Below are 24,980 nucleotides of genomic sequence, written 5' to 3' on the forward strand. Positions count from 1 at the left end.
TAATTGGCTTGAGGTCTTTCTTTCTCATGCTCTCTTTCTCTTTCCCACTCTGTCTGTGTCATTAATTATTAAATATCAGAGAAAGCCTAATTACATCTGAACAGTGTGACGCCATTAAGTAAATTGTCTGAAAAATTGCTACAGCGCAGCATACAGAGCTTCTTCCATCTTCTCTCTGAAGATACAGTATCATTCTTAATGGACCACTTTCTACATTTGCAATTCAGAGGCCCGTTTCAAAGAAACAAAAAAGACAGACAAAAAACATTGTGTGCAATGTGACTGCAATTACTTTAATGACTCTACTAGGTCACATAACAGAAACAACATGGTGGATGTATTACTTGCAAATTTCATTTATTCTACCCATATGCATACTATAGAATGTACTATTTTAAAGGTTTTGAAGTTAATTCAAATTCAAATGTAGTACCTACTCAGACATTTTGGACACACCAATTGTCTTAACAAGTGAGTCATTGAATCATTCATTCAAATGATTTGTTCAAAACTGATTCATTCAGGGACAAAGCAAGTGTTTTTATGAGTGAGTCTATGAATCATTCATTAGACCAATTTGTTCAAAAACTCAGATTCATTCAGCAATGAAATGTGTTGCTCTGAAACACGCAATGGCTCTACTGTGGATTTTTTGGAACTATTTTCGTTGGTGAAATAGAGCAAAAATCGACAATATTCTGAGAAAATATTCAAAAATATAATTAATCTAATATTAACTTCTTGTTAATTTCTTGTGGAAACTTCTTGTGGAAAACAGCAAACTTGATTGTGTGGTATTGCTTAATATCGTGTCATAAATATTAAAAACAAGAACTTTTGAATTTTGGGGACATTTTTGCTCCAAGCCTCCTTTAATTTCTTTCCCTGGTGTGTGCGCAGAATTATGTTTTTCGAGCTCAAGCGGAGGCCCCTTCTGTTGCGAGGCCCGTTCAAGTGAAACGAGTGAAACAGAGCAAAGGCCACTACTGGTTGCAAAATGATGTAACATCTGTCGATTTTTTTTTTAGTTTACACTCTAAGCTACAAATAAAGCAGCTTCAATATACAACACATTGTAAAATACACTTTAACAATTCAGAATTTATTTAATTAAAATACATTTGAAACATCCAGTAAAATTATATTTCAAATATTTACTGCATTTTTTTCTTTTCTTTTTTCTTTTCTTTTTTTTTTTTTTTTTTTACAAAAGTTATCACAAACTGTACACATCATAACAACATACATAGCGATCGTTTTAGTTGTCTGGTGCAAATATGACAAAAAATCACTGAGAAGCAGTTCATCAATAGCTCCACAAGAAATCATCTCAGGAAGTTGAGTGCTAATCAAAACAGTTGTACAATTTTTAGAAGCCATTACACAATATATGCAAATTGTGTATAAAGTTATTCAAGATCACGAACCCATAGTACAAACCAACCACCAAACGATCCATAGAAATGCACTTCAACAAGATAACAATTCGAAGAATTCAAGTATATACACACATGCCAGCACTGGCAAGTTAAATTAAATAAAAATACCACCTCTCAGAAATAATAGGAGTCTACATTTCTAAACCATATTTAATGTACTGGTATCAGCATGCTACAAGAATACTTAATCTTTGTTCTATCACTCTGACCGAGCTCTGGGGCAGAAGCACTGTCTTCATGTGCAAATCAAAGTTAACAGTACACAGCCGTTTGTGTAATTGCCATGATTGCATTATTACTTAATGGACACACCCGAAAACACTCAGAATACCAGCTTTAAAAAGTTAGGAGTGCAATTACCATGGTATACCATATTATTTGCATACTGACTGAATAGATGCTGGATGATTTCACTCAATGAATACTAATTCTCTGACATAAGAAAACTCGACTACAACACCTATTAATCAACAGGCAAAATTCTATTGTCCATTTCTTTTTAAATGACCACAACATGTGAATATTGTATCAGTTGAGCCTGTAGTTTGTGTAGTTGGCAGTGCTTCACCTGTTATTTCACAGTTGAGAGAAAGAAAGAAGTTTCAGTGGCTTTAATTGCTTTAGATGTTATTAATTTGGTTAAAAATAAAGTTCTTTCCCCTGAACCAATTTATCCATGACCCCCTATGAAGAATGCTAAACATCTTCAAAAAATACATTTTCATTAATGATCCGTCAACTTTGATTTCCTTTTGACCGTCATCTAAAGATGGATCTGCATATAATGTACAAACCCGATTCCAAAAAAGTTGGGACACTGTACAAATTGTGAATAAAAACAGAATGCAATGATGTGGAAGTTTCAGATTTCAATATTTTATTCAGAATACAACATAGATGACATATCAAATGTTTAAACTGAGAAAATGTATCATTTTAAGGGAAAAATAAGTTGATTTTAAATTTCATGGCATCAACACATCTCAAAAAAGTTGGGACAAGGCCATGTTTACCACTGTGTGGCATCCCCTCTTCTTTTGCAAACAGTCTGCAAACGTCTGGGGACTGAGGAGACAAGTTGCTCAAGTTTAGGAATAGGAATGTTGTCCCATTCTTGTCTAATACAGGCTTCTAGTTGCTCAACTGTCTTAGGTCTTCTTTGTTGCATCTTCCTCTTTATGATGCACCAAATGTTTTCTATGGGTGAAAGATCTGGACTGCAGGCTGGCCATTTCAGTACCCGGATCCTTCTTCTACGCAGCCATGATATTGTAATTGATGCAGTATATGGTCTGGCATTGTCATGTTGGAAAATGCAAGGTCTTCCCTGAAAGAGACGACGTCTGGATGGGAGCATATGCTGTTCTAGAACTTGGATATACCTTTCAGCATTGATGGTGCCTTTCCAAATGTGTAAGCTGCCCATGCCACACGCACTCATGCAACCCCATGCCATCAGAGATGCAGGCTTCTGAACTGAGCGCTGATAACAACTTGGGTTGTCCTTGTCCTCTTTAGTCCGGGTGACATGGCGTCCCAGTTTTCCAAAAAGAACTTCAAATTTTGATTCGTCTGACCACAGAACAGTTTTCCACTTTGCCACAGTCCATTTTAAATGAGCCTTGGCCCAGAGAAAACGCCTGCGCTTCTGGATCCTGTTTAGATATGGCTTCTTTTTTGACCTATAGAGTTTTAGCCGGCAACGGCGAATGGCACGGTGGATTGTGTTCACCGACAATGTTTTCTGGAAGTATTCCTGAGCCCATGATGTGATGCAGTGCCGTCTAAAGGCCCGAAGATCACGGGCATCCAGTATGGTTTTCCAGCCTTGACCCTTACGCACCGAGATTGTTCCAGATTCTCTGAATCTTTGGATGATATTATGCACTGTGATGATGATAACTTCAAACTCTTTGCAATTTTTCTCTGAGAAACTCCTTTCTGATATTGCTCCACTATTTTTCGCCGCAGCATTGGGGGAATTGGTGATCCTCTGCCCATTTTGACTTCTGAGAGACACTGCCACTCTGAGAGGCTCTTTTTATACCCAATCATGTTGCCAATTGACCTAATAAGTTGCAAATTGGTCATCCAGCTGTTCCTTATATGTACATTTAACTCTTCCGGCCTCTTATTGCTACCTGTCCCAACTTTTTTGGAATGTGTAGCTCTCATGAAATCCAAAATGAGCCAATATTTGGCATGACATTTCAAAATGTCTCACTTTCAACATTTGATATGTTATCTATATTCTATTGTGAATAAAATATAAGTTTATGAGATTTGTAAATTATTCCATTCCTTTTTTACTCACAATTTGTACAGTGTCCCAACTTTTTTGGAATCGGGTTTGTAGTATATTAGCTTGATTTGATTATTTATAGCACCTTAAAAGAATTACACACAACTTACTTACAGTGAGCAGTGCCAGACACCATCACATTTTAATTTACGTTGTCTAGTTTTTCAGGCACAATTATGTTTCTCGCTAGTAGTAGTTTCAGAAATCATTGTAATGTAATTGTAATCATTGTAATATTTTTGCCTGTAAGCTCCGACAGTCCAATAATACATCAATAACTCTAGGACGGGAGAACAGGAGTGGAAGAGGGATGATTGATTAATTTTAGATTTGAGAATTTGATGTTTGGCAAGTGTTTCATATATTTAAACAAATCTTAAAGGAGAACTCCGGTCAATTTTAACATTGAGCTCATTTTTTTGTACATTTGGAGTGCTGTCAATACAGAGAACAACGACAAAAATCGGTGTTGCCTACACCGTGTTATCCTCTTTTTAAAATTTGCACCCTGTTGACTTCAATGGGGCAAGTTTTAAACCTGCTTTTAGCCTCTTAACATCCTTGATGTGTCATTACAAGTGCACAGGTCATGTGAGTGATTCCTTTTAGAGTGAACGTGAGTGAATCTGACTGCAGTAGATGTGAAAGATATTAATAAAAGTGATGTTAATTCAGCCAGCGCTCATACCTGTATTTACATCCTGTTTTCGGTCGAAGTCCATAGTAATCGATTGTCGAGTTCACGCGCATTGGTTTAGTACCTATGATCATGCGCGTGAACTCGACAATCGATTACTATGGACTTTGACCGAAAACAGGATGTAAATACAGGTATGTGTGCTGGCTGAATTAACATCACTTTTATTAATATCTTTCACATCTACTGCAGTCAGATTGACCCGCGTTCACTCCGAAGGAATCACTCACATGACCTGTGCACTTGTAATGACACATCAAGGATGTTAAGAGGCTAAAAGCAGGTTTAAAACTTGCCCCATTGAAGTCAACAGGGTGCAAATTTTAAAAAGAGGATAACACGGTGTAGGCAACACCGATTTTTGTCGTTGTTCTCTGTATTGACAGCACTCCAAATGTACAAAAAAATGAGCTCAATGTTAAAATTGACCGGAGTTCTCCTTTAATGTGAATTGATATGAATATTATCTTGCATGTTGATAATATTGGGCATAATCATCAATTTTATTATGATGTTTGTGCTACTTTGACTTGAGATAAACATCCTTCTAAACAACAACAAAACACGCTACATCTTTGGCTACTGTGTAAGCCCCTTTTGAACATAATTTAGTTTTTAATTTAGTTTCTAAATTATCATTTAGAAAAATAAGGGAAAAAAAAGAAAAATTTTAGTTAACTTTTAGTGACCTTCCAAAATATTTGCCTGCTAGATTTCAGTGCCTTTATGTACAGTAGGCCTATCTCTTTTATTATATGTCAATACCTTCTTATCCTGTGTACATATACAGTATTACAGCTGAGTAATTGATTCTTTTCCATTTATTTAACATATTTGAGACATTCAAGTTCAATGAGCATATCATTAAATATGTATTAATATATCATTTAATTAAGTTTGATTCAATTTTAATGTCTTTAAATCAGTATACCACAAATTCAAATAAAGATTCTTTAGAAGCATCAATTAACAAGCAAATGATTTCACGTGATTGTTTCTCCATACCAAAATGGTCTTGATTTCATATTCAAACACCTCTTCTTTTCACTCCCCTAACCCTGCATCAAATTTGTCAAATATTTTCACCAGACAGGAGATTATGTAACTGAAACGTTCAAGAATATGAAATGATAAGCACTGTCATTTCATGTGTCTGTAACATGTCATAGCATCATTATACTGTCAAACAGCAAGAAGCTTCACATTATTTCTCTGTCAGCTTCAAAATGACCTGAAAACTATTGTTTTAGGAGCTCATAAACTCAGCACCAGTAAAAGCAAAATGTCAGAGAAATCGTGAGATTTGGATACATGATTGTGTCTGTAGCAGGAATACCAGTACTGTTTAGTCCTTTTTTCAAATTAAAATGCAACATTACAGGCTATAACTAGAGAAAAATATACCGTATTAATTATACAAACCAAATGTGTTTTGCAGTTAGGATTGTGTGGATTCCAGGATATTATGGGGTCAGTGTGGGTTTTGGGGATGGACATGATCGTTGACTCTCAAAACTGGATGCTCTTCCTGGCCACTGCAGGGACAGATGATACCAAAATATTACAGAAGAGTTGTTTAGGACATATTAGACTTGAATGCACTTGGCATATGGATCCGAATGAGCCCAAAGCACCACATCAGGGCTCAATCTACATAACATTGGCCCTGTTTACACCTGGTATTAAGATGCGTTTTGGTCTGTTACATGGAGTTGTTATCTTATCATTAACATTTAATAAAACTTGCAAGTCCAAATATTTACATTTTGCATGGCATAAAAACAGCATAATATTGCATCACTTTCCTTATGGGCAAGTGGCATTTGCGCTAGGGATGCACCGATACCACTTTTTCCAGAACGAGTCCGATACCGATACTGTCATTTTTGGTACTCGTCGATACCGTAACCGATACCTGTATTTTAAATTTATTGTTAGAGAAAACAAAATAATATAAATCATAGTTCACATAGTTCAAATCATAGTTCACATCAAAGTTAACTTATTTGGCTAAGTTATTTTCATGCTTAATAAAGCCTGCTAAAATGCTTTGTATGAGCTTCTGTTACTTTCACTGTTCATATTGCTCTGTCATATTTTATCTTTCATTTAACAGTACAGCACATATTTAGAGCTGCTCCAGAAGGGCTCAATGCTGAGGATTGGGTCAGTGGTACAAATGTTTAGACTCAAGTGAAATATCAATTATTTATTCCAATTTGGATACTACAACAAAAACTACAGTAGGCTAATCAATCAAATGTGAAAAAACACTGCATATGCATTACTGTATAAATTAAATATATATGGATCTTTTTATTTAGTCAATAGCAGTGAGTAATTTGTTTGTCCTTTGTTTGATTGAACATTAAACAGTGTTTGAACATTAAAACACAGCAGCAGGTTTATTAAACTGCTGCCCCTTTAAGACCGAACGAACGCACATACCCCATTTGAATATACTGTCTACGTTCACTTGAGATATAATACTTTGTTTACTAGGATACTTGCCAAGACAGACGTTTTTACATAATTTTGTGTGAATTCGTCCGTTCTAGCGCTAGACGGAAAGGACAATTCAATTCAGTATTCGCGCACTGTCTGACACGTTGGTTTTCGGGGCACGCGCTTTTGATGTTTGTGTTGGAACTTCTTGTATGTGACACTTTTTGGCCTGCAAACATCCTTTAAGTAATAAGGGGACCACTCGTTGTACATAAATCAGGTAACGGTTCATGTTTTACTTACATATACAATTTAGTTTTAATCCAAATAACACGTACTGAGTGAACGATCAGCAATCAAGAGCATTCAACAGAAGTGCGCTTAAGTGCGCTCTCTCTCTCATCAGTTAAAGCTACACTGTGTAATTTTTTAAGTTGATTCTTAGCAAAAAACACTATTTCAAAATGATATGTGCTCATTAATGTGTAATTACTTCTACCAACTAATCAAGTATCCTCGTAAGCATAGAATCTGCCATTTAGAATACATACGAGCGAGCCGCTTGAATGGCGGCAGCCATGTTGCGTCCCCATCTTGAAAATACATGTGCCAAAGAGGGCCATACCTGGAAATTCAAGCTTCGCTTTTCGCGTTTTTACACCCAGTGGCACCGTGTCGAATGCGAGGGGGAGATTACTCGCGTCTGCCGGCAGATTTTAAATAATACGGCCACCGTAGGAGTTAAAACGCTCTCGAAATGGGAGGGGCTAGAAAGTAATATTCAGTTGGTAGTCATAAACAATTTCACCGCTCGATGGGAGAAAATCCCACACAGTGTAGCTTTAATGCTAATAACGTTAATAAAAGCTACATGCCTCGTTTTACTTTCTTTGCCATTGACATCCAACTGAACTACAAACTTTCCACTGACGCTTGACCAGCTTGTGCGTCTGTCCATTGCACATTTTTCTCTTATCAGCTTGCGCACCACAGCTATAGGTGTTCCTATATTTAATTTAATATTCCACTTATAAGATACATTACTTCATAGACACAGCCTTCTTTTTTTATCCCCTTTATACTCTCTTTTGTCAGTGTTTCTTTGTCTGGACACAAGTGTACAAACGCTGCCTGGTATCGGTTGTTGGTATCGGAGCATTTTTACGAGTACGAGTACATGAGCTCAGTATCGGTATCGGTGCATCCCTAATATGCGCCCTGCTTTCTCCTCGGATTTCTAGCCTCTCACCTCACAAAGTGCATGCCAGTGGGTGATGGGCTTGCGTGGATAAGCTAGCATTTCGTTCCAGTGGTCCCTTCCAAGACCCTCCGCATCCGGCCCTGTCCTGCACACCCCTATCACTTCATTGTGTCCAACTCTGAAAGAGAAACAGATCGCAAGATTTTGTTTTAGAAAAGTTTTCATTGGTGAGTGGCTTGCTAGCCTGAAAAGGAGGTACATTTTAGATCCATATGCAAAATAATGGATAAACAAAACAAAAAAAGTGGAACTATTAGCGATCATACTTGATCAACAGGATTGATCATAAATGCTCCCACATTCACCAGCATATATTTCACCTCTTCATGGCTCAACAATGTTTTAATGGCATTATTTGTCTTCAATTACAGCATAGATGCTGTCTGTCTGGTCCACAGCAGAGTTTTACAAAATCAGACTGTCACTGAATGTTCTCGATTAACATGTTTGCTGCAAATATTTGATTAACAACTTGCCAAGCATGTTATCTTTCATGTCAGAATAATTTATCTTCAGCATGTTGTGAGTTTACACTGGTATAGGCTCTAGTATCGCCGTGACCCTACATAGGACAAGCGGTTTGGAAGATGAATGGATGGAGGTTTTGAATTTTAATGGTAATTGTTTTGATATTATCTTAAAAGGCAGGGACTGACCTGTCGTAATCCATCACCGTGATTGACAGGCTGACCTGCTCCACGTTCTCAGGTGGGATGTCGAAAATGATGGCCTCATTATAGACGGGGTTGAGTGTGTTCTTCTTGGTGGTTGTCTTCCGCTTCTTCAGTCTCCGACCGTCACATATGAGGGAGACTTTAACATATGGATCTGTGGGGGGGGGAAAGCAAAGTGAATAAGTTTGGAGCTTTTCAGATTCAAAACACACAAAAAATAAAGCTTTATGAAAAAAATTCCATCATATCATATTCCACAACCAAATTTTTTTTTAGACCGTGGTAATATTTTATGCATAGAAGAATTACATTTACATGTATTTTCTTTTTAGCTGTCTTAACCCTCATGTTCTGCTTGCGATCTGACAGACCCCACAGGCGTTTTAATATCTCAAAATAACATATTTGCATTGATGTGTCAGGTTGATGCCTCCTCTTATGCAAACTGATTATGTACAAAATGTTAACTTAATAACATGCATCATATGTCCTCTATGACAAATGTTACATTTTTTGGGGGTTGCAGAGACCCTAGGCATAAAACAAAATGCAATTAATTTTCACATGAGATTTTCTGATTTATGTACACACTGTAGAAGGAAATTCTTGCCAATAGTCTAATTTGATTTATTTTATTGTATTTTTCTACAATATATTTTAGTATTTAAAATACTAATATATTGGATACCACTGACATTTTTCTACCTTGCGATACAATGTTAAAGTTTCAACATTATTTGTCTATATAACATGAGGAGGAAAGTGGTTAAAACATTACAGTTATTATTTTCATCATCATTTAAGTCAGGGGTGTCCAATCCTGCTCCTGGAGGGCCACTATATCCTTCAATCCTAATTAAATACACTTTTGCCCCATAATAAAAACTTGCAGTCAAGTGCACAGTAAAAATAAACCTAGAATCTACTAAATAAAAGTGACACACTAAAAGGAATATGGTAAAGCCTATCAATAAATTTACATTATGCAACTAATTACTGATAAAAAGGGATATTACTTGATAGTTACTTGACCCTTGATAATTACTGCACATTTAAAATAGCTTAAAATAACTAGCATAACCAATGTTTGCATTGAACAATTAGGAAGTTACTTGTTACATTGAGATGAGCAACATACATTAGAAACTTAATTCATGTAAAGGTGCCGTATGTAAGTTTTAGACTGAAGAAAAGCATAAAAATATCATAATATGTTTGCAGTTCTTTAGCAAACATGCTAAGTGCATATTCTTTTTTCTCCGAAAAACAATTCTACAGCCAGTTATTCTACTTCGAATGTGCTTTCCGTGTCGGAATGTCTGTTTTTGTTTTGGTCCGTGAGATCTCACCCACTGCCAATTTACCCAATAATAGTTGGACACCCCATGTTGCCAGTTGGCGGAAAACACAGCTTATTGCAGCCATGGAAGCCAACAAACGAACTGGGTCATAGATTGCAGATTCTACCCGACCTAAAAAGCCTCGGCATCCATCTAAAAAGCTCTATGACCAGAGGCAAATTAAAACGCTGATAAATCAACTTATCAACTTAGATTGTCATACTTGTCACCTTCCATTGTCAATTGCACTCATTCCTGTTGCATATCCTCAATCTGGCAACCTGCGTGAGCTTTGAGTTTGAGGAGGAGGGGGCGGGGCAAACAACTCTCTAATATTTTTAATTTGGACTGCAGTATCCATTTTAACCATGAGCTGTCAATGTTACATACTGCACCTTTAAGAAAATTAAGGAAACTTCAGTTTTACATATTTAAGTAGATTGGACCCCATAAAACTAAGAAAATACACGTTTAACAATTGTGTTGCTTTAACTCATTTTAATCACATTTAAATAAGTTTAACAAGCACCAAATCTCAGTTTTATTGTGTGTTTTGGGGTAGGTTGGAGCGAAACTGCAGGACATTGGCCCTCTATTGGAGTCGGATTGAACACCCCTGCTCCAAGTCCCCAAACATTAAGATGGTAAAGTCGTCCTCGACAAGATTATGAGGGTTAACACTGACCAGAGTAGCCGGTTATGTCCATTGCTTTTAGATTGCGACATTTGATAACGGTGAGGGTCATGCGTCCAGCCGTGGGAAGATAGCAAAGGGAGTACATAATTTCACCCAGATCCACACTCTCCTGAAGGAAGGAAGGAAGGAAGGAAGGAAGGAAGGAAGGAAGGAAGGAAGGACAGAAGGAAGATAGGAAGGAAGGAAAGTTAGATATAAAAACAAATAGAAAATTTGACTGTATGATGCCAAGAGATGCCTGAAGCAATGTCTGCACATAACTTTACAAAATATTGATTAAAAGATCTGCAGGTATCATCCTTTTAGCAAATATTGTAATATGATTTTCCTCTTGAGAGTCTCTTCAGAGAACCCTTATACGACTTCAAACAAAACCCTTATTTACTGACCAAACAGACTTCTGTTTGCCTCGCCGACAACAACTCGTAGCATGTGAAATATCGGACTAATGTTTGCCCATCAGGTCTAAACCTGATCTACTCTTTATTAGATCTAGAGAGTGGATTATATATCTCCTTTAAAAACTTTAGCGGAAAAAAAAAACAGTGACTCAGAAACAAAGTTATGTACAGAAATATGGCTCTTCTGAGAAATTGAGCTGTTTCCAAGAAGACTTTCATAACGGCTGTGTTTGTGTGGAAGTGTTACTGTGGGACGTATGTTTTGGGTGGCTGGTTCTTTTTCTCAGTTTTGAATGAGACAAATCTAGCTTCCCTGACCTTTATTAGCTTTGCAGAGGCGGTAAAGATTATTCTAAAAGGCCAGTGTGTATTTTGGTATTTACAGCCTCTCACTACTGGAACAAGACGGCCATTATTATTTCAAAGGCAACTAAAGATAGTGATTAATCTGTCCAAGTAAAGATTAAAAGCAGATTGCGTAATAGATAGAAACGTACATACTTAATCACTGCCATACTGTAGTTACTGTGTTTAAATTTCAGGTGTACCACATGTACCCTCCAAATCACGTGCCTTTTCTCAATACCATTAATTACATACAGTATTATTTTTACACAGTTTCTTTTTTTAAACATAGTGTTTGTGTTCTGAAGGAATAAAATATCCATTAATTAAATTTAATTCGTATTTCATCAAATGTATTAATTTTACTCAATTTTACTCTACAATTACACTGCTGTTCAAAGTATTGTTTTTGAAGTGTCTTGTGCTCATCAGAGGTTGCATTCATTTGATCAAACTACAGTATAAATATTGTAATAGTGTGAAATATTGCAATTTTAAATAACTGTTTTCTATTTTAGTATATTTTAAAATAAAATGTATTCCTGTGATGCAAAGCTGAATTTCTCCAGTCTTCAGTGCCACATGATTCTTCAGAGATCATTCTAATATGCTGATTTAGTGCTCAAGAATAATTTCTTATTAGTTTTGAAAAATAGATTTTAGTGGAAACCGTGATTATAATTTTTTTCAGGACTTGATGATGAATCCTGAAAAAAAAGACAATAAAACATTCACACCTTTACATTTACTGTTCAGATTTAGCTCAAGCAAGTCAATGCCTGACATTTATTGATTTTTTTTTTCATTGATTCATTTGGAAAATATAATTAATCCTAGATTTCTTTTCTTCAAAAACATTCTTTAGTGTGATATTAATACAGTATCTTGTGGTGCAGTGGGGTTTTTTCTCATATTTTCACCAACAGTATATTTTAATTCTCATAGTCATGTTGCACATTTCTTTATTCAGTTTTTATGTTTTACATTTTTGTCAGAAATTTCGTTGACGAGATTAACCCTGATGTGGTACCGCCTCTGTGTAGTCTGATGCCAAAAACCTCTCTGTCACATCCTGTCCTCTTCTTCCGCGTCTCTTGTTATCCGCACCACAAATGCTGAGTACAGAGAGCCACGGGCTAGTTCAGGAGTCACGTCTCCTATTGGCGTTCATGTCTGAAACAATTCACAAATCTTTTTGGGGCTATAATACCCTTCTTGTTTTGACTGTCCAAGTTCCCCTCCTCCAGATCTGAATGGCCTTACCACCGCAGCAATGTGCTCCAAAAACAGAGAACAAAATTAGACCTCCAAACGTCAGAGTAAGATAAAATAGAGGGTTTCAGTGTGCAGTCGGAAGTGTAACGGAGCAAGCCTGCAATCTATGGCTCCGACTATTTTAGGAATTGAGAGTTACTAGCTTCTTTACACAGTCGGAGGTCTAAGAGCAGCTGGTCTGGTTCTGAGTGTCGGTTTTTGTCCCTAAAGGGCAGTTGTGATACTCTCATAACTGAGAACAACAGGTCGAAAACTCTCCACCGCTGTTCCAACACTACACATCAATACGTTTATATTGTAGCTATGAGGGAAAGCTATAGTAAGAAATAGCATGAGAGTGATCCAAATGTTATAGCAAAACACAAGTAACTTGACAGGTGCAGATATGTCAACCACACAACAGGAAAATGAATAAATATGCTGAAAACAACACAATCATCAAATTAATGAGCCTGAAAGAGACTATTGCGTCAAACAAGTAGGAGGAAGAGATTGCTTTTCCCAAACAGGAATGACTCACCACAGAATCTCTGTGGTGAACAAAATGAAACGCTGTCACCATTCACTTTTATTTTTGCAGCAGGAAGCCGGTGGAACGTCATTCTTAATGCAGCTGAATCACTGTACGGACGTGGGTATGACGGGCAATGCCTTTAACCTCTACAGATCGTCTAGCTATTGAACAAGTGTGCAGATTACCACTTAAACTAGGGTTTAATGTTCCAGGTCCTGTGAGAAATCAAAGGTACATTTTTTTCACTAAGTACACAAACCTTTTTTCTTTATCCTCCAATCAGATATCTTGAAGTATATTCTAAACGTAAAGATAAACTGCTCAATATTCACACAAAAATTACTTTCATTCTATGATACAATTGAAACATTCTTTAAATATCTTCTTTGTTCTGCAGAAGAAAGTCATACAGGAGTGAATGACAGTGAGTAAATAATGAATTTTTTTGGTGTACTATCCCTTTAAGAAGTGCTGTCCTTAAAAATCCCCCATAAATATCATGACTGAAGCAGTTACATAAGCTCTGATATATTAACTGAGGCATAATGAGTGGGTGTCATTACCATGAGGGCCAATCTGACTAAGAAACCTAAAAAAAGGGCGGAAATTGCGAATGTTCTTTTGTCATAGTCCTGAAATGCAGTGCCGGTAACATTTTTTTTTAATCGTATTCTGAAGTCAGTGGGACGGTAGGACAAACTCAATTCCACACCTGTTGTTTGAAGGCTCTGGCTTGATAATCATGCTTCCTGTGGGTCTGGAAACTGGCAATTGGATCTATTTTTGGAAGGGGTATGTGGGTGCCCTGAAAGGGTGAGTCAGTTTGGAGATGAGCTCTCCCCCACACCTGGCTTTACATAACAGATCGATCTATCTGTTAATGAGATCTTCACACTCATGCAGTCAGTTTTTCTGTTTGGTTTGAAGTGTATGACCAGTTAGTACATATGTGAATACAACTGTCCTTGTACTTTCGATGGTATAATAGATAGTTGTTGGCACTATTAATACTTAAGCCATAGCCATCTATCTATCTATCTATCTGTCTATCTATCTATCTATCTATCTATCTATCTATCTATCTATCTATCTATCTATATTGTTCTATCATTCTATCTATTGTTCTTTCGTTCTATTTATCGTTATATCATTTTATCTATTGTTCTGTCGTTCTATCTATCTATCGCTCTATCTATTCTATCTATCATTCTATCTATTGTTCTATCGTTCTATCTATCGTTCTGTCCCTTGTTCTATCGTTCTATCTATTGTTCTATCGTTCTATCTATCGTTCTACCGTTCTATCTATCATTCTATCTATCGTTCTATCTATTGTTCTATCATTCTATCGTTCATTCTTAAACCTCCAAGGCTTTTCAAACAAGACTTTCTTCTTGTCAAGCCATCATTCAGAGTTTACAGTTTAACGTTATATGAATTTCTTTGAATTTCAATTCTATTTCCTTGCATTCACATTTGAATTTCAATTCTGCATCCTGTTTGCAACTTCAACTCAAATTCAATTCAAATTCAGAAATTGACTATAAAGAAAGTTCATTTAAAAGGCACTCTCAATTCAGCTCTGAATGGCGAACAACCCTGCCAGAATCTGGTCTTATTGAGGTATCTGAGGAAAGTATGAACTATGCTTTCTATACGCACAAGGACTGAACTTACTGTAGTTGCTGCGAGGATGTCCTTCCAAACCACAGCTTCACGGGAAAGGTCAGACAGCTCAAACAGGTTGTCAACCACCACCTCACCAATCATGTCATGACTTGTGAAGCGGTCAAAGTCGTACACGCTGAAGTGCAACTTGCGATTGCACAGCTCACTGTACTCCACAGGGAAGCGGAACGCCTCGTCGAACATGGGGTTGAGCGTCTTGCGGTGGACCCTCGTCTGAAACTTCTTTTTGCGGTCTGGAAGCAGGTAGATCTTCACGTAAGGGTCAGAGGTGCCTGTGAAGTCTTTGGCCGGCAGATCCAGGGCCTTTAGAATGCGAACCATAAGAGCTTGTTCCTCATAGTCGTAGCTGAGGGCAAAGCTCAGCTTTCCGCACGTCTCCACCGGCTCCTTGTTTCCTTCTTCAGAGTCCACAGACTTCTGCTTGTACAGCTCAGGTTTGATGCGGCCGATACTGACTGTAGAAGACTGACGCACGGGTAGAGTGTCCATGGTGAAGTCCACACTGGTCACATTCATCTGTCGTGGCAGGTGTCGGCGGAAAGAATTGTGCCTATGAAGAAGGAGAACTTTTATAGTTACTTGTGAAAAAATGTGTTAAAAAATATTAGTTTGGTCTTGCACCTTGTATTGGGGAAATTACTCTAAAACTATACTAGTCTAACTGCTCTTTTAAAAACTTAGAATACATGAATAGAATAGAATACAGTAGAATACAAGCTACTATCAAAAAGATTATATCATTTAAAACTTAATCAAAGCAGTATTTATGAGGGATTTTGAATGAATCAATCAATGAGGGTGATAGCATTACATTTAAACAGATAAACATTAGTAAACACAATAAAAAATAATATCACTGAGGCACTTGAATCAGTGAATCAATTTGATTATTTTTTTTACAGTTTTTTTACATTTACAGATTCATCTAAATTAAGTGACTCACTAAAATTAATGGGAACTATATACTGTATGCAAGAGAGGATGTCACTAGTGAAAAATGTTAAGTTAGTAGCAATGCTTCTTTTAGTTATAGTTACTCCTCAGCACTGGAGTGGACAACAAGAACTTTAGTATGGACCCTTTTCACACACTGTGAGGACGCGTTTCCACAGTGATCAACATTGCAAATCTAGTAAAGTTTTTCATATATTCATTGTTATTAAATTGAATATAGGCCTACATAACTGCTAATAACTGCTGCAAGGGTGCTTTTACTACAACGGCTGAGGGAGTGATGGCAAATTTCTCATCATTCTCTCTTCTGACCGCTGTTATCGGTCTCTCTATTTTTGCTGTCGTCTCTCGATCATTCACCGCTAAATAAAGTTGACTGTGAAGACTTCCGCTTCTGAAAACCCCGGAAATGTGGAAGAAGGGTCCGTCGTGTTCCTCTTCAAACTTTTTTATTCCATTTTTAGCAACTTTTATTTTGTAGACTTCACAATAGAATATCACAATAGGTAGGCCTGGTTTTTTTTTGTTTTTTTTTTTACTAGAAAACCTATTTTAAACACTCGTCTTGACTCCTGAGGAAATCATAGTTCTCTACTTATCCTTGGTGTTTCCTAGCAACTAGCACCTTTAGGACGATGACAACAAACATATGACAATAACAGTGTGTTAAAAAAAAAGTCATGGATTGTATCATTTAACTGACTTGTGATATTCAAATTTGCTAAATTCTATGCATAATATATTTGTTTTTCCAAATGAATCTTTCCACCATTTTTCTCACTTGGTCTTTTATCATCACTGTCAGTCTGTCTATCTCTCTTTCTACTTTGTCCAACTCTGTCTGTCACCTGCACATTATGCCTTGCAATTTGCACAAACGTCCCAGAACAATGTGGTGATAAATTAAAGAGAGACAGAGTAATTAACTGCTGTCTTTCGTTTTGAAGAGCACTTCTTTCAAAATCCAGTATTTGATGGCAGTGGTTCTGAAATATCTTGGCAAGCGTAATGAATGAGTCTGCGAGTCAATGCCAGAATTCACAGTTTGTATTTCTACTCTCCCATATAAGAGATTACAGAAGATAAAGGAGGAGGTGGAAATGTTCAAGTCTTATTAGCCAGTCACCTGTTGCAGAATACACTGAACTACAAACTATCCTCTCAGCTCAATTGATCTTGGTTTTAGTTCATGTAAGCTATCTAACAATAGTGTTTTATCATGTTACAGCAGAAGGCAGTTCATTTTTGCAGGCATGAGTATCATAACACATGCTCATGCATAGTTAAATTGTGCATTCTTCAATAAAAGCTTTTGAGATATAGCACTATAGAAACAAACCTGAATTCCAGCTTAAATACTAAAGGCATTTAAATAGATATATCACTTTGATATGTGGAAAATAATGCACTTTATTACAGCACCCAATGGGTTGTGGCTGCAAATCGTTTCTAAGAAATCTTCACTTGAGGCACTGTAAAACAGTAAAGAGTTATATAATATTAATAGCATTTCATACATCCTCAGTTTCTTCCCCAGAAAGCTAAATGATTTAAAAACCTCTTAGTAGTGCATTAACTCGTTAGCAACAGTTTAACTATCCTCTCTTCAGTCTAGTTCAGCTCACTTAAGTGATCAACCTACCATGAAATGACCATTTCAGAGAAACTAGCTTCACATTTGAGCCTATTTTAAAGACTTTTGATCAAGGCCATCATCTCATGGCATATTAGCCTATTTATTAATTACTATATTTCTTCTTAGAGTGAAAATAGACAAGTCAAAGTGATGTACTTCCAAAGTTATATTAGAGGAATGATGGAAGAATAGAAAAAGAAAACAGAAAATGTGCCAACAAGTACACCTAAACGGTCTTTCACATTGACATTTAAGCAGCTTTATTCGGCCTTTCCGTGCAACTCATTAACATGAAGACACCTCATTTGTTACACTGCATTGAAGTTTTTTAATGATATTTCTGTAGCTTGTCAATAATGGATTCTACGAGGAATTGAGCACAGCTGCTCCTCCTTTCCCCAGTCGGACAAACAGTCGCAGCATGTCAGTGCTATTGCGTGGCAACACTAATTACATCCCTGCTTACTTTAAACACGGTGCCACGCGAAACAAAGAGAAGAAGAGCTGATTGTTTAATTGCTAAGATAACTTAATGCTGTTGCCATGGCAATGTGACACTAGGGCTCTGATTGGTGGGCTGCAGTGATTAATGGGCGTATGCAACAACCAGGAGATGTGCCATAATCCTGTCAGCGGGGTAAATATGTGAAAATAAGTGAGTTGTGATAATAGTAACACCAGAAATATAGAATAATTAGAATTAGAAGCCCTAAATAATTCGCATTAATTGAAATGCTGGATATTATTATTAATTGTTATTGGTAAATTGTATTTATGTATGTTAATTGTTTAAAATATGGACATTTTTGTTTTGTTTTTGAAAATGTGCATATTAATTGTTAAAATTTGGGGGAAATATAGTATATACGCTGTATTTTTCTTTTGTTTTTATAAATATATAAATGCTCTATATTGTACATGTTTGTGGGGCTTAATCTACTTTGTAGCTGTGCCTTGGCTTAGATCTGGTTGATTTCTAGCTGGAAGTCAGCCATGAAGAACATAAATGTGGATATTTCATAAATGGGAAAGAAAGAAAAAAAACAGCTGCTCTGTCATTTCCTGCATTTAAAGGCACACACTGATAACAAATCATTCAGTATGTGTTTAACATTCAGTAAAGGCAGCCCTTCATAAGCACCAAGTAAATGTTCTGTTTTCTAAACTAGATATGTAGTAGTAATGAAATGAGCATCCCTCGTCTGTAGTGTCATTCAACGTGCAATCAAGCATCAAAAGTAGATGTAATTCATCATGTAATTGGTGCATCACCTGGAGGACGAGGTAGGTTCAGTGGTCTGCCTCTGGATTTTGGCCTGTTTGGTAAGACATCCACGCAGAGCCTGCTGCACCTCAGCAGGGATGTCTGGTGACGTCTGGCTGATCTTCATGGCCGCCTCCAGGATCTTAACCGAGCTGCGGCCATTGACCTTCACTTCTGGTACCTTCCTCCTTTTGTCGTCCTCATCCTCTTGCTGGACTTGCGATGGCTGTCTTCCAACCATTGCAATTGCCTTGGTCTCAGGATGAGGAGAAACAGAACGAGACAGTGGAGGTTGGGCCGGGGGGGCCTCAGGCAGCACCCCCGGCAGGCAGCGGTCAGCATTGGACGAGAGCGCCTTGCTTCTCCAAATGGGCCAGCACAGCTTCCAAAAGACAAAGAGTGAGACTACCAAAAGGGCGAGCCCACAGAAACCTACGACCACAGCTAGGAGACTTACAGAGATGTCTACAGGCAACAAGAGGAAGAGAGAGAGCAAAGAAAAAGAGGCAAGTATGTGAAGATTGGAAAGAGATAGAGTGTGTTGAGGAGATCATAAAGAACAGAGGGTGAGGGGAAAAAGGAGACGAGGATAGGTAAAGAGATAAATGAACACCAGACGGGCAGACAGAGAGCACCAGCAGCAATAAATGATGCATGACAGACAAACAGGAGAAAGAGGGAGAGAGAAAAAGAAAAGAAAGAGAGAGCAAGGTATAAGAAAAAGAAGACTGAAATGTGAATTAAGTTCAGAGTCATTTTGCTCGCCTTTTCATGCAACCAAAGTTAATATAGAATGAAAAATAGAGCATAAAAAGTAAGTTCACAGGCACTCAACAAACCTGATTCAACTTTTTTTTTCTTTTTTGCATAAAGCCATTAATTATGTCACAGTGTTGATGCTGAAAAAGGCCTCCTAATGAGTGGCACTGTTGAACTGTCACGTGTTCAACGTGCAAGAGTTTCAGCTGCCTAATGCACTGCGCAATGCAACACATAATTATAGTTGTTTGCTGTATTATGGAGTGAGTTTTAACACCATACTACTAATGGTGATACTAACCAATAAGAAATGAGCTACAGGGATGGAATCAATATCATACATGACCACCACCCCCTTGAGATGACTGTACAGTGATAACATATCATCTGCATCAGCATGTGGTCATTTCATGTAATTAATTTCTGGCTTCTGCTGCGCTCAAGGCCATTATCACACAATATAGCACAGCCTGTACTGTCTGATATGTTTTGAAAGTTGTTAGCCCATGACATGTGTATTTCTGTATTTGTTTCATTTTCTCTGGGTTACATATGTAAAACAAAACATACTGACAGATTTAAACCGATTTCCACAATGAATTCATGCACACAATGTCCATAGTTTGCATTAGTGTTACTTGCTCTAATTTGCACAGTTTACAGATAGGCTAAGTTTTAGAGACCACTTTCGTTAACACTTTATTTTACAGTGTCCTTGTTACACGTTACATGTAGTTATTGTATTAATAACTATAAAGTATGCATAATTACATGCGACTAACCCTAAAACAAACCATAACCCTAACCATAGTAAGTACATGTAGTAAGCCCTCATTATTATTACTCATAGCCTACAACTTAAAAAGGACACCTTAAAATAAAGCGTAACCCTTCTTTAATTTGTTGACAACAAATACGAGCAAAAACCCTGAGTTACAAACGTTGTAACAAGATGTGTATGCACGTTTCTGTCTATTAAATGTGTGCGTTATTCTAACGTCTTAGTTTGTTGTACAGTTATCCATTTACTGTGATTTTATCGGGAAAACTCGCGAGCGAGTTAACGAACAGAGTTTCAAACTTGTTGCGCATGATACGCTACAAGTAGAACCGTTTCCTGATTGTATGCTAGCTGATTTCAGGTAATGTTATGAATGTTAAGAATGTTTCTGTGACTGCGAGCTAACTGTTCAAACTTTCAGTGCTCTGGATTCGTGCACTCGTGCTTTGAAAAAGTTTTCTCGTTAACTGGCTAACCAAAGTTCCTGGAGAAAATATGTTTGTGAGAGGATGATAGAGCGTCGTTTATGTTAAATTTACCTGAACTTCCTTTACCTGGTATGTTGCTCTCCAGAGGAAATATATCCGCGCATTTTTCCCGGTCGACGTGCCCCGCGAGGCACAGCTCCGTCACTATTTGGAGAGCCCTTTGGCACAGGCTGACGCCGTCCTCTGTGCGGACATTCATGTCTTTCCTGTTAATCCATTGTATGTTGGACGATGCGTGAGGGCGAGGGTTCATTGGGGCACCATGTGAGCTGCTGAGTGCAGCTGATGCGTAAGGGAATGGAGAAAGAGTGACGCGTTCAAGTCCATGTCCTCCGCGCAAAGGCGCACCAGATTCTTTGGCGCAGTGGAACATTGTAGGGGCACATCTACACTGCCCAATAGGAGACACGCGTTGTCTGGAGAGGGAGGATCATACTTTCTCATTATTTAGGAAAAAACAAAGTTCTTATACAGTAGAACATGGATTTGCTTTATCATAAAATGACAAAGAGACTGAGCTGTACACTACTTACACTATGTTGTATTGTCAACAGTTATTGTCCATGGCTTTCAAACTTGAGATGAATCCGTAAAGCTGTATGGCTGCAAGAATTACAACACGCACACATATAATTTATATATATTATATATATATATATATATATATATTATACTCTTTGAAGATTGTAATTTCTATGATGTCTTGCAGTTTAAAATTGTATATCTGTTTATCAATCAAATAGTTGTCAGATAATTAACTGTAACTGTCTTAACATCTGTGCACACATTCTGCTTTTAAAGCTCTTTAAATAAGTTTTCCTGAATAGTTTTTTGACAACTGTTTCCTTTAATCATTCCATTATCAGATTTTTCAAATGTACACTTGTGTTGTCAGATGTAGAAAACAAGTAAAAAATGAGTTGACATTGAATTTAATAGAACAAAAGAGGATGGAGAATGCTCGTCTGATAAAAGAGAGAACACTATGTACTTGGCTCAGTGCTGTTCATGGAGTCTGGCAATCTCCTTGACAACCAAACGCAAACTGGGGAGCAGTTGAGGCATCATCCTCATGCAGACCCATGTGCATGTGGCTTTGCCCTGTGAAACCACTGGCTTTAGAGAATGCGTTTGTCTCATGCTAAACAGGTGCGCAGAGTTTTGCCTGAGTGATTATGTAGGCAGACTGAATACAGATACAGAAAAGTTAATGGGTTCCCTCAAACACTGATTGACACAGCATGTGGACTTGGCAGATTTACTATTTTGTCCCATTAAAAAAATAAAATAAAAAAAAAACAGAATTAATTAGGCTACCATAATTTAAAGTTTAGTAAATCTTCACACACGTCAGTACAGTCTGTTGTTGTTGTTCTTTTTCTTCTCCTTGTAATTAACATTTAAACAATGTACATTTTAACATTAATTTAATGTTGTCACGTTCAGTTTTGGTTTCTGTTTCATGTTCATGAACTTCGAATACTTCCTTTCTATATAGTATGCGAAAAACTGTACAGCAAAAGAGTAGTATGTCTGAATACATTGTAATCGGGAAAAAAATAGGCGAAAAGTTCACGGATGACCTGCTACTTCCTGCGAGATTCTGAAGTGCGTATTCGATGGACACTTTCCATGAGCCCATGGGATAGGATTTATGAATGGAAGTGAAGCAACACAACTGACACGATTTCACAGACAGGGCTTAGATTAAGCCAGGATTAGGCCTTAGTTTAGTTTGGACATTTAAGTAGCTTTTATAAACCTGCCTTAGAAAAAAAAAACATTACTGGTGTGCATCTTGTGACATATTTTAAGATATATCAGTGCAAGTTGCTTTCAGATAAAACAGCTCAAGCATGCATTTTAGTCTAGGACTAGGTTTAAGCCTTGTCTGTGAAACCGAGGTGAGTGTGTGTGTGCGCGCCATGTGCTGGGAATGTCTCTAAATGACAACCATGAAAAAGATTGCCATCAAACATTACTTACTCTCAGGCTTAAGTGGCATGTTATTTGCTTGTGAATTCTCCTCAGTGTGCTAGCAATAGGGGCTGTCCATGCTGAAATGTAATTATAACAGGCTGTACTTAAAGCTGAGAGCCACTCTTGTGCTGCATAAAGTTCAGATGAATGTTAATGTGCACAAGCCAATGCAATAAATGCACCACTTACTACTATTCTATCAGCATAGATAATGGCAGGTGTCTCACCACATTGGTAGTCAAGTCAAGAATAATGGCCATTGTTCTCAATAGTCATCGAATATTATTAAGTGAAGTGAAGTGAAGTGAAGTGACGTGACGTGAAGGCAAAGTATGATAACCTATACTCGGAATTTGTCTTCTGCATTTATGGATCATAGCCTCTGCCGTGTGTGCTAATTCCATCATTTGAAATCATTTCTTAAATAAATATATTATGATATTTTTCATTAATTTCAGTGGCACGGTTCCTATGGCACGCCATTAAGAACAGATGCTCCCATGGCTCGCATCTCTGCAAAAACATCAAATTTTCTGACCTCCTTTGTGCAATCATACTCCATAATTAAGATACAAGGACGTTTCCTCATAGGGTTTTGTGTTTGTAGCCAATGAGCAGCAAGATAATATTGTGTGTTTGAACGAAGTATACAGCAAAGGCATGTTGAAGTGTGATGATGTGTTTTTTGTTGTACAGCATAAGAGGTGGAAAAAGATTAGATTGGTGTGTGGTTAAAAAAAAAAAATCATGCTGACCTTTAACCAAATCAAATGCGAGTACTTTTTTCTCCTGCAACTGATGGAACACTAATTACAAGCTGTTGTTTTCCTTTAATCACATGCTTAACAGACACTATCCTAGGGCCACGTGTGTAATTTGCTTCATCACTTCTCATTCCTTTAAAGGTTAAATTAATTCTTCATCTGTGAGATGGTTCACTGCCCAAGAATCATTGTCGAATTGTTGAAGTGATCCCTGTTAAACCGAAGTAACAGCTTACAATGATCTTTTAGACATCATTTTTATGTTTCCCTAGCTAACAGTTGCTAATTCAGTGAAAAAAGGACAATTACACATTGAATACGCATTCCTGAAAAACTGTACTGTAAATATAAAAGCATGTTAGTTGTCCTCTCAGATTAACTGCTGCTTGTCTATCAATGGAGAACCTAGAGAAGTGCACATTCACAAACACGCTCTAAAATTTCAGATCACATATTCATGCACACACACACACACACACTCGCACATCTAAAGACGGTTAGTGAGAGCCTCATACTGGGCTGTTCTGAGCGATTACCTCTGCATGGCTAACCCTCCGGACACCCCCTGGGAAGTCAGTATTCATAAAAGAGGCGGTTTTCACAGGACTATAACATTACATGCTGCATGTCTATCAGTTATATTCTGAAATAAAATGTATAATAGCTACTAGCTGGTATGCTTCTTGTAAGCCATTAGTATCCCTGAAATAATGTTTTGAAGGCTGACATTCCTGCAGCCTTCAGTTTCTTTTGAGCATTCATGGTCATGCCATTATCAGACCAACATGTTTGCCTGACTCATTTAAAAGCGTTTCTTCCAGCCAGTTACTATTGCAATTGTGCCAGTGCAATAGCACAGCCATTACAGAAACCAATATAGTATTCTCATAATTGACATAATTACCTGAGTGCACTAATTGTTTTGCCATTTTCAAAGAAAAATACTCAAATATTTCATTTTCATTACACACGTTCCTGCTTCCGCCATTGTCCAAGAGGATTTGATCAAAAGGAGAGAGCTTGACTAATAAAAATCAATTCTTGCATCCTCTTGTTGGTGCTATCATTTCAAGGATCACCATGGTAACAAATGACATTAAAATGTCAAAACAGAGCAAATTGGAAACTGTGTACAGACCGTTACAACCACGTCTGGTTGTTTAATAGTTGATATTTGACAGTGTATTGGAATATCTTGATTGTTCTAACAATGTGTGATTGTAATGACAGTAAGATGCTTTTTATAATAACTATGTTGGAAATGTCTATTTTGGA

The 24,980-nt window shown here is 37.3% G+C and overlaps 1 protein-coding gene and 1 long non-coding RNA gene across 6 annotated transcripts in view; one reads left to right on the forward strand and one right to left on the reverse strand.

Annotated features, from left to right (window-relative positions):
* The window catches only part of LOC307156850, a 45,447-nt gene that overhangs the window by 9,978 nt on the left and 10,489 nt on the right, over positions 1-24,980 (forward strand). The window lies entirely within an intron of this gene.
* Positions 1,207-21,334, reverse strand: syt10 (synaptotagmin X; the record flags this gene model as incomplete). 3 transcript variants are annotated; one of them, XM_079869045.1, is made up of 8 exons in its annotated part: positions 1,207-2,007; positions 5,861-5,973; positions 8,133-8,262; positions 8,801-8,972; positions 10,844-10,964; positions 15,068-15,629; positions 18,942-19,398; positions 21,028-21,334. In XM_079869045.1, the coding sequence occupies 7 exons, from the start codon at positions 21,332-21,334 to the stop codon at positions 5,902-5,904; spliced, it is 1,821 nt and encodes a 606-aa protein (XP_079725171.1). In that variant the 3' UTR covers positions 1,207-2,007; positions 5,861-5,901. The 3 variants fall into 3 exon arrangements, with proteins under 3 accessions (XP_079725171.1, XP_079725172.1, XP_079725173.1); XM_079869046.1 differs by having other exon boundaries at positions 21,013-21,299; XM_079869047.1 differs by lacking the exon at positions 1,207-2,007 and having other exon boundaries at positions 5,823-5,973; positions 10,844-10,961; positions 21,013-21,289.

This window comes from Squalius cephalus (genome assembly GCF_949319135.1).
Source record: "Squalius cephalus genome assembly, chromosome: 4".
Classification (NCBI taxonomy): domain Eukaryota; kingdom Metazoa; phylum Chordata; class Actinopteri; order Cypriniformes; family Leuciscidae; genus Squalius; species Squalius cephalus.